Source organism: Heterodontus francisci, chromosome 24, assembly GCF_036365525.1.
Source record: "Heterodontus francisci isolate sHetFra1 chromosome 24, sHetFra1.hap1, whole genome shotgun sequence".
In the NCBI taxonomy this organism is placed as follows: domain Eukaryota; kingdom Metazoa; phylum Chordata; class Chondrichthyes; order Heterodontiformes; family Heterodontidae; genus Heterodontus; species Heterodontus francisci.
In genome coordinates this window covers 56,423,378-56,442,123 of record NC_090394.1, presented here as the reverse complement: position 1 = coordinate 56,442,123, position 18,746 = coordinate 56,423,378, and the positions used below count along the sequence as shown (strand labels likewise).

The 18,746-nt window shown below is 40.7% G+C and overlaps 1 protein-coding gene across 5 annotated transcripts in view; it reads right to left on the bottom strand.

The window, feature by feature from the left end:
• The window catches only part of snx29 (sorting nexin 29), a 659,344-nt gene that overhangs the window by 456,404 nt on the left and 184,194 nt on the right, over positions 1-18,746 (bottom strand). For all 5 annotated transcript variants that reach the window (XM_068056248.1, XM_068056249.1, XM_068056250.1 and 2 more), the window contains one exon: positions 4,342-4,427. In XM_068056248.1, coding sequence (XP_067912349.1) covers positions 4,342-4,427 — 86 coding nt within the window. The remainder of the gene's footprint in view (positions 1-4,341; positions 4,428-18,746) is intronic.

The window sequence follows — 18,746 nt, the reverse complement described above, 5'->3', positions numbered from 1 at the left end:
ACTGGGTACTGATGAACAGGGCCTGCCCTGTTCAGGGTTCTTCAGCAGCTACTAATTAAAGGTAGGCCTTCTGAAAAAATTGTTTTTTTAAAAAAAAAACTTTCATGTGGAGCCAAGAGTATTGCCCCTACTCTACACTCATTGCAATATTCTCTACCTTCAGGTTGCTACTGGCTAGGCAAACGGCTTGATATTCTTGTAAGTAAATAGCCCTGTTGAATATGCAAGTCACCAACAACTCAATAATATATTTTATAAGGCCCCAAATCCAATTTTGGGCCAGCCTCAGGCCACCTAGTTGGGGGCACACACAGCCTGAAAAAGGGACCTGATGAATTTCCACCCCATCATGTTTTAATAGAGGTAATTATTTAAATTAAATACAAATTGAATGTTGAAAAATGGCCCAAGCTGCTTCAGAGTCATTAACAGAAAAGAAAATGGACACCAAGTCAAAGGAAGAGATATTAGGAGAGGTAACCCAAACTTTGGTCAAAGAAGTGGGATTTAAGGTGGGTGTTAAAGGATAGAACAGGAATAAAAGCATATGTGTTATTCTTTTTCTTTTTTTTCTTTTGGGCCTCCTTATCTCGAGAGACAATGGATACGCGCCTGGAGGTGGTCAGTGGTTTGTGAAGCAGCGCCTGGAGTGGCTATAAAGGCCAATTCTGGAGTGACAGGCTCTTCTACAGGTGCTGCAGAGAAATTTGTTTGTTGGGGCTGTTGCACAGTTGGCTCTCCCCTTGCGCCTCTGTCTTTTTTCCTGCCAACTACTAAGTCTCTTCGACTCGCCACAATTTAGCCCTGTCTTTATGTGTTATATATTGCTGTATTATAATTGTAGCAAAGTGAGAGATGCAGATGGCGTTGCAAAATTAAAACATACCATCTAAATCTCAGGATATTACTGCTTTTTAGCACAATCTAACATGCATTACCTTATGTTGTGTATATGGAAAGGCTATAGTCAGTTAAGAAATTTTTTTGCCAATGGCCGCTGTCAGTAATAGATGGCAGGCTATCCTGACTGAAAAATATAATTTGATGATGAATTGAAATGCTACAGTATCTCATGACTGGAACTGAAGTTACATTTGCTGCATTTCGCTGCCTATTACAACGAAATAGTATACCTGTTATGCAAGTGTATAGTTCGAACTGTATAATGGTGGAACATCTTATTTAAGACACTTATGCTGCACCAAACATAGCATTAATACAAGAAGCGTTACCAGCATTTGTGTGCTGCCGTTATGCTTTAATAAGTGAGCAATGAAGAGCTTCCTCAGAAGTGAAAGAAACAGTACACACCATTTCCCATTGCAATAAGCTTTAAATCTTTTTTTACTGTTGATTGAGACTTAAAATCCTTTGGGACAATAAAGCAATAATTTCCACAAACAAAACACAGAAATGGCCTTCTGGAAGATTATTAATTATGGCAGTCCTTTTGTGCATTTGGTGAGCTTATATTTCATAAGTGCCAAGTTAAAATGGCCTTTGGTACAAAATGACAAAACAGGAATTCATCATTTATTCTATGGACATGCCTCAGCCAGCCCTTAAAATAAATTCTTTAGCATCACGTACTGGTGTCAAACTTCAGATATTATTTTGCACATCTGATAAAGCATTGTTGATTTTCACACTGCATCAATCTATCCTGGGGCAGTGAAATTACCAATCATATCCATGGAGCAAATTACCTTATATCATTGGTGTGATAACACTGCTGAGTAACTATTTCACTCCAGCTAACAACATCTGATGAATAATAACCTGATAATACATTGCAGAAAGTAATTTTTAATTACTAATCACAGAGATTGGGGGTGGGGTGGGTGGGGGTTCATCACACTGGCAGCCCTAAGCTACAAAGTCATCATTCCTGCTCCCTATGAAATAATACTGGCTATAAATGTCTCAACAAAAGTGTTACCTTAAAGATGATTTGATAAATAGTCGATAAAACCTACAGCAAGCATTTAGTACATAAAGATACAACAGAATATACATATGCTCGTTCAACAGGCTGTATTTTTCTGCATTTGTGAGCATCAAAACATTCTCAAACCACACAGTCTTAGCAATGATTTTGCCATCTTTGATTTATTATTGCCATTTGGGCCTTTAAAACGTTTAGGATTTAAGTCTGTTCAAAATGTTGAAAAAGCCCTGTTGAGACATTTCAGATGCTGACATTTGTTACAATAAATGTATAAATTGCAGTACTAACTAAACACTTACACCAACAGTATGATTTTTATCATCGATAAATACTTAGACATTCAAGATGAACCAACCACTATCTCTGTATCCTTTTACCACATGACACAAATCTCATGAACTTAAAACTACTAGAACTACTTCACTCTGGAACAAAATTGTTTCAGAAACCATTACAGCAGGCTGAGTTTGTTAGGATACAATAAAAAGACATGAAACAAACATTTTAAAGGCACAAATAGTAATACTGCTAGAATAACTGACTTAAATGAAGTTTACACCGCACCATTAATGCATGCAAACTAAACATTGCTAATTTCGACCTCAATTATACTATCTGCTGCAGCAACAAACTATTAACAAGGAATCTTTTTTGTTGGAAATCCCTGTTAAAAGGTAAAACTTGGTTTTAAGAATAGTGCTCTAAAAGATCAAACAGCAGATATAACATCACAAAAGTAGCTGAAGCCAGGTTTATTCAACGACACAAAAATTTAGCTAAAAATCTCAAATTGCACAAAGATTATTATATCGTAATAAAACTTACAAAAATGGAACAGCATTACATGTAAGCCAGGGATTGAAGTGTCTTCTGTTTTTTAAAAAAGAAAAAGTGCTGCTGCTTTCCTTGTATACCAAAATGTTATGAAGGTATTAATTTTGCCAATAGTCAAGAAATGTCATATCATAAAGGATGTGTTACAGCAACGGCATTTAACGTTATTTCCTCAGTGGGAGCTGCATATATATGTCATCATAGAATACTTATTTCAGAAATGAAAAGGATCCAGGAAATTAAAATCTTAATTAATATTTTGGCTAGCTGAGCCTCATTTATCACAAGTACTATATAACTCAATTAAAATTCATTGCAAATAGAAATGAATAATTAAAGCATCTGAAGTACCAAATGCAACAAAATTGGTGTGGCAGTTTCAGTGGATGTCTCTCTAAAATGTCAAACAATCTGATTACTTGTCACTCTCCAGCACCATTACTTCCAGGCTCCACAGGGATCTGTCCTTTCTGGATAGCAACATAGCAACCCTATTGCTATGCCTCAGCATTATTCATTTTTCATTCCTCCCTGGGTCTATTCATTTAACTTTTAGGCAGTTTCAATCTCCTAGTTCATAGTTGCACCAATCTTTTTTTGAGGGACAGCAAATAACATTTACAAGCCCCTGATGCCCTCTTTCTGTTGGCATCAAAAATTTACAGAAGCAATATATAAAATATGCAAAGCATATGAATAAAATTAATAGATTGTTACAGCACTGCAGCCAAGAGTTTCCCCTCAATTGCACTGATTTATTTGGCACAATTCCCCCAAAATCATTGTTACCAGGGCAAAAGATCATGAAATTTAAAGCACAAATTGTATTCAGCATAACTAGTTTCCACAATCATTTGCACCAGTTTTGAAAACTGAACAGAAGCAGGCCCCACCCACAAAACTGGCCAGGCTTCAGGGTGAAATAATCATCATTGGGAGTTTCCATTAATTGCACTTGTTTGCAGACATTCAAGGAGGCTTCAAAAGTTAAGCTGAAACTTTTGGCCACGGGACACTATTGGCACGTTTTGAAAGGTTTTGAACAATTTTTATTTAAATTTACTAAAGAACTCACACATGTACCCCAATCTAACTGGAGAAGAGTTTTGTATATTTTTAAAAGATAATTCCAGTTGTGTAAAATGGGTGGTGAATTGACAATGTGATTTAAAATGTTTATTTTGTGATAAACCCATTTCCAGCTATATTAATCAAATGGTTCTTTGTTGGGGGGTGGGCGGGGGGGTGCGGTTAACAGCGATGTTGCAGCATAAAAGGGGACGTTCTCGCCAGTTCAATAATTTCTAATCGACTGCAGTATGCAGAGACTTCAACAGTGGAGGAGCAGGGAATTACTATCTGCAATTTTTACATTTCTACATTTAACTGTGCATGTGCGGATGACAGAAGTTGCTGTTAGTTTCAGAAGAGTAATGATGCGAACAGCTTCACCATCATTCTTACCATAACATCCGGGTCAATTGTGCCTGGTCTTCACTGTTATAATTCATAAATTAATTTAATATGCCACATCTCTAAAGACTAGTGCTACATCTTACCATCATTCACTTGACCTCCTTCTCGCTTTAACATTTGGACAGCTCCGACATACTTCTTCAACTGCACCTTCAACACTTCATTTTCCCTGTAGGCACCAAAAAAGTCCATTAGTTTATCAAAATAATGTGAAATTAAATTTGAAAAGATTACAGAGTAGCACAACAGGACTTAAGGACTGAAACAGTATATTTTCAATATACTCAGCTTTTATAAACTGCAAGGCCAATTTTAAAAGTATATTTTACAAAAATAGCCTTAATATATTGATTATTGAATTAACAAAATGCTCCTGAATTAGTGATGTACTTTACAAGTGAAAATAAATCTGCATTTAATACTGTATTATAGAAATGCACAGGCACATCATGGTGGTCAGAGAACACTATTAATAGTAATTGTATGTAAATAAATAACATTAAATGAAAACCAGTTTACTGTAAATAAACAGGAAGATCATTTATCCACTCATTGTAAAATAATGGATGTCTGCATTTTAATTCAAGGTCGCATAACCAAAATTTAAAGCAATAATAATAAAAACAGAAGATATTTGAAATACTCAGCAGGTCTGACAGTACCAGTGGAGAAACAAAGTTAAAATTTCTGGTCAATGAGCTCTCATCAGAACTGGATAAAAATAAGAGCCAGCTTCTTCCCTGGCAACTGTGCGAGGCTGAACCAGACTGTCCGCAACCTTACTGTTATATATGACCCCAAGATGAGCTTCCAAACACATATCCATGCCTAAGACCGTCAATTACCACCTCCGTAACATCACCCGATTCCGCCCCGTCTCAGCTCATCTGCTGCTTAAACCCTCATTCATGCCTTTGTTACGTCTAGTTTTGACTATTCCAACACACACCTGGCCGGCCTCCCATGTTCTTGCTCTGTAAACTCAAGGTCATTCAAAACTCTTCTACCCGTGTCCTAACTCGGACCAAATCCTGTTCACCCATCACCTCTGTGCTAGCTGACCTACACTGGCTTCCAGTTAAGCAACGCCTCAATTTAAAAATTCTCATTCTTGTTTTCAACTCACTCCATGGCCTCACCTCTCCCTGCCTCTGTAATCTCCTCCAGCTGCACAGCCCCGAGACATCTCTGCTCCTCTAATTCTAGACTCTTGAGCACCTTGATTTTAATTGCTCCACCATTGGTGGCCGGGCCTTCAGCTGCTAAGGCCCTAGGCTCTGGAATTCCCTCCTTAAACCCCTTTGCTCTCCACCCTCCTTAAAGCTACAACAACAGCCTTTTAACTCCTCCATTTCCACTATCCAGGGCCCCAGACACTCCTTCCAGGTGAAACATATTTCTTTTATTATAGTATACTGTATTCACTGCTGCAATGCAGTCTCCTCTATACTTGGGAGATCAAGCATCGATTAGCTGATCGCTTTGCAGAACACCTCCATTCGGGGCACAAGTGTGGCCCTGAGCTTCCTGTTACCTATCATTTTAATTGCCCACCCTATTCCCACTCTGACCTCTCCATCCTCGGCCTCCTACACTGTTCCAATGAAGCTCAATATAAGCCTGGAGGAACAGCACCTCACTTTGCAGCCTTTCAAACTTAACACAGTTCAACAATTTCAGATCAAAAGCACTGCTCCTATTTTTTCCAGCCAGCAGCATTTTTTTTAAAAATTCATTCTTGGGATGTTAGCATCGCTGGTAAGGCCAACATTTATTCCCTATCCTCAACTGCCCTTGAGAAGGTGGTGGTGAGCCACCTGCTTGAATTGCTGCAGTCCATGTGGTGTAAGTACATCCACACCGCTGTTAGGGAGGCAGTTCCAGGATTCTGACCCAAGGACAGTGATAGAATAGACCCAAGTCAAGTTGATATGTGACTTGGAAGGGAATTTGCAGGTGGTGGCGTTTCCATGCTATTGGTAAGGATTCTGCTATCCCATTTACACCTCCTCTAGACTCACCTTTTGTTTCTTTCCTTGTTCCATTACCACCCCTTTTGCCTTCGTGCATCATCCCTTTTGCCTTCTAATCTCTCTAGCCTTCCACTTGATAACAGACCTTCTCTTTTGTTCTTTCCTCCCCATCCCCCATTCCCTGACTCAGTATTATCTTAAAACTATTACATCTCAATTTTTCCAATCCGATGAAAGATCATCAACCTGAAACGCTAACTTTGTTTCTCATTCCACTGATGCTGTCTGATCTGTCGAGTATTTCTAGCATTTTCTGCTTTTATTTCAGATTTCCAGCACCTGCAATATTTTGCTTTTTTAAAACAGATGTTACGGACAGATGGGAAGTGGTGTGGATGTGGGTGGCTTCCACTTTCCACCTCTCAACTGACCGCAGATAGTGTTTCAAAAATAGTGTTTTAGCCCCCGAATGTTTTCAGGGTCAAATAAATAGTCAAACAGCAGGTTTTCTCATAGGTTAAGAGAGATAAATATTTATTTTACACAATAACCGAAAACTATTTGCGACTTCACCAACACACGCATTCACACATACATACAAAAGAAAAGATAGAGAGTAGAGTGATAGCATGCAGTTAAGAGTCCAATTGTGGTAAAAGACTTCATTGCTTTAAAAAAACCTTTTGAAGCTTTTCCGGAGGAAATCTTTATAATGGTACAGGCCTGAAAGTTCTTCGACTTGAAGAGGATGAAGTGTTGCAGACTCCTTGTGGTTAAGCCTTAATCAAAGGTCGATGGTGGAAATCCTGATGCACTTACGCAGGTGGAGGAGTTCCAAAGTCACCTTGCAATTTCTCTGCTGCAGTGGTAAAAAGTTGTCGTCAGCAGGGCTCCTGCTTATCTTGAATTCTGTCATAGCTGGAAAGACCTTCTCTGGCTGTTCTCCCTCTCTCTCTTGCCAGAGAGATACCTTTTAAGGTAGAAACTTGTCAGGTTGGGATATTGGTCAGGTGACTAAGGGATCTCTCCCCTGGGGTGACTCAGACAATGTTCCAGGAGATGGGAACCATTGTTACAAGATGAAGTCTGAACATGGTTCACTCTGATAAATAGATGTTACTTTACACCAACCATTTTGGCTTTGGCTACGAAGTCAGTCTGTCTGCCAAAGGTTTTGGTTAACTCCATCCCTGCAGAAATGAGTTGTTAGCATGGAATGGGCTGTTTTCCATTTCAATGTGTTTTCCCCAAAGCTAATTCAGACATAGATAATATGTTTCGTCTACAACAGACAAATGTGTCTATTGACAGTACCTCTACTCCATTTTGGCTGTGGTTCAGTTCAACAGTTGACTTTTATTTCATAATTCCTCCAGTTCATTTCATATTTCATCACTGTTCCCTCCATGAGTGTGACACAAGTAAAATAAATATATTATTTCAATGGCATGATGCTGTCTGAATCTAACTGATCTTCGTCTCCTAATTGCACAATTGAAAGAAAATCATACATGACACTCTACATGGATGAAAAATCATCAAAAATAAGTCCATCACATTAAATTCACACCATGCTAAATAAGGAAATAAATTTTCTATTGCTCTTGCCTTTCCTGACAATTTTTTAAAAATTAAACTGGCTGAATACAGGCACATTCAAGTCCTCAACATTTCGCTCCATCCCTTTTCACACTTTCATCCTAACACCATTAAAACAGATTATCTGATCATTATCTCAATGTCACTTATAGGACCTTGTTGTGCACAAACTGGCTAGCATGTTTCCTTACATGAGAACAGTCACTACACTTCATTAGCTGTCAAGTGCTTTGGAACATTCAGAAGTTAATAAAGGTGCTATATAAATGCAAGTTCGTTCTTTCTTGTTCTGTCTGTTATCCACTAAGTAACCTTTGCTAATATGCAAAATCATCCAAAACAATTATAACTATACAAAATCGGGTCAGATATGAAATGTATATACATTCTTAGAGCATAACCAACTCAAGACACTGTCCTCAGTGAATTTTCAGCACTCATCACTCAGAAGTTAATTTCATATCTTAATGTCTCACAACATATGACTGAAATCTTGGTCACAATTTTTTTCAAGCTCAACTAATTTACTCTGCAATAATTTTAGGGCTGTTGAATTTTTTTTTAAAACAACAGTTGCATCACACATCGTTCATTTGATCCATGCAGGTATGGAATAATTATTCCCAGAAGAAAAACAACAACTAGCATTTATATAGAATTTTAATGTAGAAAAACAATCCAAAGTACTTCACAAAGATGTAATTTTAAAAAATGGATGCCAGTTCAAAGGAGGAGATATCTGGAAGGGCGACCAAAGGCTTAGTTGAAGTGGATATGAAGGGAAATCTTAGAGGAGGAGGTGGAGAGGAAGAGTAGTTTAAGGAGGGAATTCCAGAGTTTGGGACTGAGGCAACTGCCGATACAGTGGATTGAAACATAGAAAATAGGAGCAGGAGTAGGCCATTCGGCCCTTCGGGTCTGCTCCGCCATTCAAAAAAGATCATGGCTGCTTGTCCAATTCAGTACCTTGTTCCCGCTTTCTCCGCATATCCCTTGATCCCTTTGGCATCAAGAAATATATCTATCTCCTTCTTCAATATATTTAATGACTTGGCCTCCACTGCCTTCTGTGGTAGAGAATTCACAGGTTCACCACCCTCTGAGTGAAGAAATTTCTCCACATCTCGGTTCTAAATGACATACCCAGTATTCTGAGACTGTGACCTCTTGGTTCTGGACTCCCCAGCCAACAGGAACATCCTCCCTGCATCTACCCTGTCTAGTCCTGTTAGAATTTTATAGGTTTCTATGAGATCCCCCCACATTCTTCTAAAAAGGGTGGAGAGACAAGAGTCGGAGCAGAGAGTTCTTGGGGGAAGGGGAAGGAGAATTATAGGGTCGGAGAAGATTACGGAATAGGAGCTGCAAGGCCATAGAGGAATTTAAACACAAGGACAAGAAGGGGACCAGAAGTCAATGGACCACTGTTTGAATTTAACTCAAGATTCAAAACAAAAACTAATGACAAAAAATAGCATGCACCATGTAGATAATAATACAAACCTCACTGTGTCTATGAAACACTTGCCTCGATCATAAATCACCTGTTAAGAAAGCCTTTCACAACCACTGGATGTCTGAAAGCGCTTTACAGCCAATGAAGTACTTGTGAGGTGTAGTCACTGTTGTAGGAAATGCGGCAGCCAATTTGTGCACAGCAAGCTCCCACAAACAGCAATGTGATAAAAGCTAGATAATCTGTTTTTTTGTGATTGGAGGATAAATATTAGCCTGGACACCAGGGATCAATCCCCTGTTTTTCTTCGAACTAATGCCATGGGATCTTTAAGGTCCAACTGAAAGAGCTGATGGGGCCTCCGTTTAATGTCTTATCCAAAAGGCAGCACTTCCGATGGTGCTGCATTCCCTCAGTGCTTCACTTGAGTGTCAGCAATGATTTTTGTCCTCAGGTCCTGAAGGAAGACTTGAACCAGAACTTTCTAACTCAGAGGCAGAGTGCTACCAGTTGACACTACTATCTTTTGAGTGTATGATAATCAATGCTGCAGAATAATATGAAAGGATATCAGTCCAACAGTGTAGAACAGAAGATGAATGTGATCCTTATCATGATCATTCTGTATTCAAGCCACTTTGTGGCTCTCACCACTTTCACTCCACCTTCCATTCCCAATCTGACCTCGCCATCATTGACCTTCTACACTGTTCCAACCCAGCTCAACACAAACTTCAGGAATAGTATCTCTTTTTTTTTTCCTGGACACTCTACACCCATATGGACTGCACACTGTGTAGAATTTGGATTTGTTACCCCCGGTTCACAGGTGTAAAAATGGGTGCAACGAGGGCCAATTTCCAGGACCAAAATCTAGCACGCAAAGGGTGCCTGGAGAATGTCTGACCCGATAGTGGGTCAGGATATTTTTCAGACATCCTTGGCGGCCATCTAGGATAATCATTGGACCGCTTACATATGTAAACGAGGTGCTTATTGCCTGTTTTAGGCCCCCTTGCTGAAATTCAATATTGCAGAGTGCAGTAACAGCAATTCTTTAAGACTTCAGTTATGTTTTTTCAACAAAAAAAACTGGCTCATCAGTATATTGATTTCCCTCCACTGCCGTTCCACACCTCTCATCTTGCGACTTACCTTCGGGCCACTGCAGGCAAGGCAAGCTACCCAAAATTCATTTCATCCTGTGCCTGTGGAGGCACAATAGGTACCGGCTGCTTGCCAAATCAATATTAATGAAGCTCAATGACCAATTTCAGGCCAATCACCAGCCTCCCAATTCAGGCATTGCTGCCTTTGTGCTCCAAACCAGGTGGCAACAGATTTATATCCCAGTTTCAGGGCTTTCCCCTTGTGTAACATAATTTTTCTATTCAGCTACTGGTAGATCTTTCAACCAGTTCATTATTTCTCAGCGACTGGAATACCTGTTGTCTGTCCCACTTACCCACCCCCCTGTCACCTTTTCTTCCAACCCTATTAAATCGTGGCTTATTTTTCACTTTTCAGTTCTGATAAAGGGTTACATAATTGAAACATTAACTTACCATTCATCTATACAGATTTCAAGCACTTAGTTCTCCCCTCCCTTTCTTTTTGAAAAGACTAGTAAAATATTTAGAAATTTTGCTCAATCCAATACTGAACAACCATGTTTAAGACAACATACAGATACAGAAGTAGGCAATTCAACACATCAAGCCTATTCTGCCATTCAATTAGATCATGCTGATCTATAGCTCAACTCCATATACCCACCTTTGCTTCATATTCCTTACCTAACAAGAATCTATCAAGCTCAGTCTTGAAAATTTCAACTGACCCAGCATTCAGTCATTTGGAGGAGAGTGTCCCAGATTTCTATCACACTTTGTGTGAAGAAGCACTTCCTGATTTCACCCCTAAATGGCTTGGTTCTAATTTTAAGATTATAGTCACAGGCTGGCTACTACGCAGCAAAGGACTCATCTCCTGACCAATGCTCCCCCTAAGCTGTGCGGCTGCGTGGCAACCTGAAAGTCCTCGCACAGACCATGCACAAGTCGACCCCTAAAATTATCATGCGTGCGCGGCCATGCATTAAAATTTAAAGGAAACTTGCACTTAAAGAAATCGCCCATGTACTCAAAAGAAAATGATAAGAAATGTTGCTTTGGACTCCCCATTGCCTTTCCACCACCGAGAAAGCACAAATCACTGAGTGCGATGGAATACTCTCCACTTAATTGGATGAGTGCAGTTCCAACAACATTCAAGAAGTTCAACACTATCCAAGAGAAAGCAGCCTGCTTGATTGGCACCCCATCCATCACCTTAAACATTCACTCCTACACCATCTACAAGATGCACTGCAGTTTCTGTGCTTCTGAAACAGCACCTCCCAAATCCACAACTCTACTGCCTCAAAGGACAAGAGCTGCAGACACATGGGAACACCACCATCTGCAAGTTCCCCTCCAAGTCACACATGATAATGACTTGGAACGATATCACTGTTCCTTCATAGTCGCTGGGTCAAAATTTTGGAACTCTCTACCTAACAACACTCTGGGTGTACTTTCACCAAACAGACTGCAGCAATTCAAGGCAGTGGCAATCCACCACCTTCTCAAGGGGAATTAGAGATGAGCAATAAATATTGGCTTGCCAGTGATACTGTAAATGAATAAAAAAAGCTTCCTGTTTCCATGTTTTAGTTTATGTGCGGTCACCAGAAGTTGGTGTCCAATTTACTCTTTAATAATGGTGAACGCCGTTAGCCCCACCATTATTTTACCACAAATTCTAGATCAATGTTACACAAAACTCTCCTGAGTACACTGTAGAAATCTGAACTTTTCTGCTTCTCCCAGATTATGTGAAAATTAAAAGCTATTAGAACTGCTTTCTTTTTGCTACACGCATTTCTTATCTCTGTATTTATGGGATCCCACTACTACATCTCTGTCAGGAGATCTGTAAATAACTCCCATCAGAGTCTTGCATCCTTCACTGTTCCTTAATTTTATCCACTACCTGCTTACCCCTATTGATATCCCTTCGTTCAACTCATATAATCATGTTTTTCATCAATATTGCTACTCATACTCCTTTCCCAATTTCCCTGTCCTCTCTAAAGACCTTATAGCTTGGAATTTTAAATCCCAGTCATGCCCAGCTTGTAGCCAGCTCCCTATTTATTGGCTACAGCTAAATTTGTGCTTCAAATTGGCTTGTTTTATGACCACCTCCAGGCACTTATCCATTGTCTCTCGAGATAAGGAGGCCAAAGAAGGAGTATTCCTTAAGCAATTTGCATTGTGTACAAAAGTCTCATTTGCCTCACCGTGATGGTGGTTTATTTGTACTTTTTGATTTATTACACATTTTATCACTCTTGTTTTATTTATGTCAGGCATTTTGTTATTTCTTGAAGTATTTATATTATCTTTATCACTTTTTGAAGCCTCACCATTTAAAAATTATATGCATTTAATTTTTAATCAATCTTCTGGGTCATCTATATGTCATGTGCAATTCATTTATGTTTAATTTATCAAGAACTTTACAATGACTTAGAAACACCATTTTATCACTGAATGTGCAGTTTCTGCTTATTTTTGAATTAAATTCTCTTCTGTAATTCACAAGTAGTGAATTCAGTACACCAATGCCAGAGCAATTTGGTGTTTCATGGTAAGCCTTCAGAGAATTACTAAGATTTATACCCTAAATGAGGAATCTACAAGATGATAACAAGCTTTTGCTACCACAACGGAACACCCAAATATGGGATAGTGATTCTTCAAGTAATTGCTTAGTTAGGATTGTGTTTAGAATAATTGCATGCCTGCAAAAGGGCAAGAATGCTTATTTAAATCATTTGAATAGTTCCTCCAATATCCTACCTTCCCCTTACCAATGTACCAACCACTGGTGAAGTTTCCCTCCTAGTAAACAAGAGATTTGGGAAATCCTCCCCAAACTTTCCTTATGTACTGACATCTGACTCAGCCAGTCAAGATCTTGCATTTACACAATGCCTTTTACTAAATCAACACATCCAAAGAAGTACTTTCAAAATGTAGTCACCATTGTAATGCAGGAAAAACAGCAGCCAATTTGCGCGTAGAAAGATCTCACAAACAGCACAGAGTCATACACAGCACAGAAGGAGACCATTCAGCCCATCAAGTCTACACTGGCTCTCCCTGGAGCAATCCTCTCAGTCCCATTACCCCACTCTATCCCCATCGCCTTACAAGTTTATTTCCTTCAAGTGCCTATCCAATTTCTTTTTGAAATCATTGATCGCCCGTGCTTCCACCACCCTCGTAGGCAGCGAGTTCCAGGTCATTACCACTCAATGCGCAAAAAAGTGCTTCCTCACATTCCCCCTGCATCTCTTGCCCAAAACCTTAAATCTGCATCCCCCAGTCCTTGTACCATCAGCTAATTGGAACAGTTCTTCCTTGCCCAAGATCCCATTTGCATTCCTAAGCACACCCTCAATATGTCCCAGCACCTTCAAAGACCCCCAAGTCCCTCTGTCACTGTACACTCTTTAGAACAATGTCATTAAGTCTATACTGCCTCATTTTATCCCTTCTGCCAAAATGCATCACCTCACACTGCACAGTATTAAATTCCATTTGCCTATCTATAGCCGCTTCCAGTCAATTTGTATCATCCTCACTGTTTGCCACACCACTAAGATTATCACTGGCAAATTTTCAAATTTTACTCTGTATTCCAATATCCAAGTAATTTATATATATCAAACAGTCCTAGCACTGACTCTTGGGGAACACCACCTTCTACCATCCTCCAGTCTGAAAAATAACCATTTATCACGATTCAATATTTTCTGTCCTTAAGCCATTTTTTTTTATCCAAGCTGACAATGACCCTCTTATTCCATGCACCTCATAATTGTTAACCAGCCTTTCATGTGGTACTTCAAATGCGTTCTTAAAATCCACATAGGCAACAGTCATTGCATTCCCTTCAAACAACCCTCTCTGTTACATAATCAAAAGATTCAATTAGATTAGTCAAGCACGATCTACCTTTTACAAATCTGTGCTGGTTATCCTTAATTAACTCAAACGTCTCCAAGTGCCGTTGATTTTTTTTCCCTGATTATTGTTTCTAAAAGCTTACCCACCACTGATGTTAAACTGACCAGCTTGGCATTACTGTTGCAAGGTTTCAGATTTTGTATTAAAAACTTAGAATTCTGTTTGTTTTAAAAAACTGAAACAGGATTTCAGTGGACATTGAGGCACCTGCAAATAGCTGAACATTTTGCAATGTTTTGAAAGGAAGTTCAAAACAAAAGCTGAACTTTATGGGTGCTTTGAAAGGAAGTTGAACTTATATACAAGGGCAGAAAAGTAGACAATTTCAAGGAAACCAGCAAGGGGTTTGACCTTCCTCAGAGCGCCTCTTGGAAAGACAAGGGAGACTCTATGTCTGGAATTGTGACCTGTCGGAAGGTTTTTCTTTCTCTTTCGACCTTTCAAAAAGCCAGTGAGTTCAACAAAGAGCAGACATTTGAAATTTTGTCTTTGACCTGCCTGGAGCAGAGAGGAAGACCCAGAAAAAGTGTTACCTCTCTCTATAAAGGAATCCTGCATCATTTGAGAAAACTCTTTATTTGAAAGGTGGCAGATTCTTATTGACTCCTATCTCTGAAGAATCCCTGCATCCAGTGTGGTTCCTGCTGTTCCTGTGTTTTAAGAAATTTTGGAATCTGAAGAAATCTTCTATTGCTTAACGACTGCTGCAAGACCTAAGCAGACATGTTGCTACACCTCCTGCTGAAAGACCTATATGATGCCTGCTGCAGTCGAACTGCCTTTAACGCCTACCCATCACAGACTGTTCATCAACCTCGCTTGGAGAGACTTCAAGTGGCATCTGACTATTCGACTCTGTGACACCTCACCAAACTGAAGAATTTCCTACCAGAAAGTGACAAACATTTTTATTATTCCTTCTATTCCTATGACACAGCTGTAAACCAAAATCCTTTATCCCCGTTTAACCGGTTGCTTTTTGAATATATTTATGTGTGCATGAGGGCTAGGAAAATAAGGAGCTTTTCTTATATAGATTTATCTCATTATTGGTTAAGAATTAGTTAATTAATAGTTAATTTTGTTTATTTTTATTTAGAGATACAGCACTGAAACAGGCCCTTCGGCCAACGAGTCTGTGCTGACCATCAACCACCCATTTATACTAATCCTACACTAATCCCATATTCCTACCACATCCCCACCTACTAGGGGCAATTTATAATGGCCAATTTACCTATCAACCGGCAAGTCTTTTGGTGGTAGGAGGAAACCGGAGCACCCGGCAAAAACCCACGCAGACACATGGAGAACTTGCAAACTCCACACAGGCAGTACCCAGAATTGACCCGGGTCTCTGGAGCTGTGAGACTGCGGTGCTAACCACTGCGCCGCCTTGTTGATTAAAGAAACCTGGTTGGTGTGCTTTATTCTGGGGGACAAAAAGAGTATAATTGGCTGTTTTTCGGTATGTGTAAAAATTTATTGATGTGCTGTGGCCCATGGAGAAATCGGACTGAATTAGCAGTGCATGCCTCCCGCCTCAGTCGTAACATTACTAAGAATGTCCTCACACCTTTCTTGAATAAGGGTGTCATATTTGCCACTCTCCAATCCTCTGGCACCTCGCCTGTATCTAGGGAAGATTGGAAGGTTATGGCAAGTCCTTCTGCTATCTCAATCCCAACTTCCTTTAGCAACCTGGGATGCTAGCCTTCTGGACCAGGTGATTTATCCACTCTAAGGATAACCAGACTTTCCAGTACCTCCTTTCTCTCAATTTTCACCCCCATCCATTACCCCTTCGAACGATATTTTGTCAGCATCGTTTTTAGTCAACACTGATACAAAGTACTCAGTCAGTATTCAAGGCTTGCCCTGCGCCTCTATGCATATATCACCCTCGTTGCACCAATAGGACCCACTCCCCCACTTACTATTTACATGTCAGTAGAAGATATTTGGTTTCCCTTTTATGTTGGCTGCCATTGTATTCTCAGATTCTCTATTTGCCAGTCTTATATTCCTCTTCACTTCCCGTTAACTATTTGTATTTGACCTGTTCTCGTTTGATGAATTCACCTGACATGCATCATTCACCCTTTTTGTTTCATCATATTCTCTATCTCCCTTGTCATCCAAGGAGACTTGGTCTTGGTTCCCCTATCTTTCGCTCTTGTTGGAATGTACCTGAAACATCACCACCTTGAAGATCACCCAATGACCCGTTACCTTTTTTCCTGTTAGACTTTGATTCTAATTTACCCTTGCTAGATCCCCTCTCATCCCATTAAAATTAGCACCCTTCCAAGTTAGAAGTTCTACTTTAGATTGGTAATGGAGAAGAGCAAGGAATAGTTTATACCTTTTATATGATGAGCACTCTTACCCAAGTTTTGCCTCACAGACACTTGGTCCTCTTGGCCCACCTCATTTCCCAGCACCAGATCCAGCAACACCTCCTTCCGAGTTGCACCGAGAACATACTGGTCAAGGAAGTTCCCTTGAACACTTTTCATAAATTCCTTACTTGCTTACAACCTTTCACATTTCTAATATTTGCCAGTTCTGAAGAAGGGTCACTGACCTGAAACGTTAACGCTGCTTCTCTCTCCACAGATGCTGCCAGACCTGCTGAGTATTTCCAGCATTTCTTGTTTTTATTTCAGATTTCCAGCATCCGCAGTATTTTGCTTTTATTTTAGTGTTTAATTCACTGCCACTTCTCTTCCAGGAATGCCTACCTTGAAGAAGTCTGTTCTTCTCTCCGACGGGATTTTCGTTTGTCTCTTTTGCCTTGTTCACCTTCATTGCTTTCTAATTTCCCTCCTGGTGTATGATAAAGTGTCTACCAAAACTCGTTTTCACAGCCACATCTCCTTCCTCAGTGACTGTCTCTGGCTCCGACTTATTCCACGTGGATTCCAACTGCAGTTTCACCCATAATGCTTTGAATCCACCCAGGATTACAGGTATCTCCGAGAAATACAACGTTCCTCGGACTGCTATTCTCGCCGCATCCTGAGATCCACACTCAGTGCTATGCACCCCCACATGAACACACTGGACCTCTCTCTCCAGCAGCACTACCTCACCTTATCTCAAAGCTGTTCTACTCCGCAGTTTCATTTCATCCTTCGTCTCAGCCGACGCATTAACAAAAAACTTTTTTTCTTCCTTTCAGGTGTTAAGGAATGCAAGCTCCAGCAGCTGATGGGAACTAATGCCCCTCCAGATCCTTATTCCCCTTCACTTCCCTCTGATCTGACCCCTTGCCGTGTATTTACTATACCCTCGGACGCTGAACGTTCTGTACTCAGCAAAGGTCTCAGTTTTATACCCTTACGCCCCCACCTCAATGAAATTCGCGCTCGGTTGAGCTCTTCTTCTGTCGCCTCCGCCTCCGGGCTCACTTCTTTGACCAGGAGACCGTCCCCCGATCAGTAGACCCATTCATCCGCCTCCAGCATTCTCCCTCTACCTGGTCCCCTCCCCCGGCCTCTTACCCGCTCTTGACCTTTTCATTGAAAACTGTCGGCGAGACATTGGTCATCTCAAATTCTCTGTCCCCTTCACTCACTCTAACCTGTCCCCCTCTGAACTTGAGGCACTCCGTTCTCTCAGGTCTAACCCCGACATGGTCATCAAACATGCAGACAAGGGCGGTGCTGTTGTTGTATGGCGTACCGACCTCTACCTTGCAGAGGCTCAGCGACAAATCTCAGACACTTCTTCCTACCTCCCTCTGGACCATGACCCCACCACCGAACATCAAGCTACTGTCCACAGGACTGTCACTGACCTCATCTCCTCTGGAGATCTTCCCTCTACAGCTTCCAACCTCATAGCATCACAACCCCGGACAGTCCGCTTCTACCTCCTTCCCAAAATCCACAAACAGGACTGTCCCGGCAGACCCATTGTGTCAGCCTGCTCCTGTCCCACTGAACTTATTTCTTCCTATCTTGACTATCTTTTCTCCGCTGGTCCAGTCTCTTCCCACCTACATCCGTGACTCTTCTGATGCCCTACGTCATTTTGACAATTTCCAGTTTCCTGGCCCCAACCGCCTCCTCTTCACTATGGACGTCCAATCTCTCTACAACTCCATCCCCCACCAGGACGGTTTGAGGGCTCTCCGCTTCTTCCTTCAACAGAGGCCCAACCAGTCCCCATCCACCACCACCCTCCTTCGCCTGGCTGAACTTGTTCTCACATTGAACAACTTCTCCTTCAACTCCACTCACTTCCTTCAAGTAAAAGGTGTTGCTATGGGGGTACCCGCATGGGTCCTAGTTATGCCTGTCTTTTTGTGGGATATGTCAAACATTCCTTGTTCCAGTCCTACTCAGGCCCCCTCTCCCAACTCTTTTTACGGTACA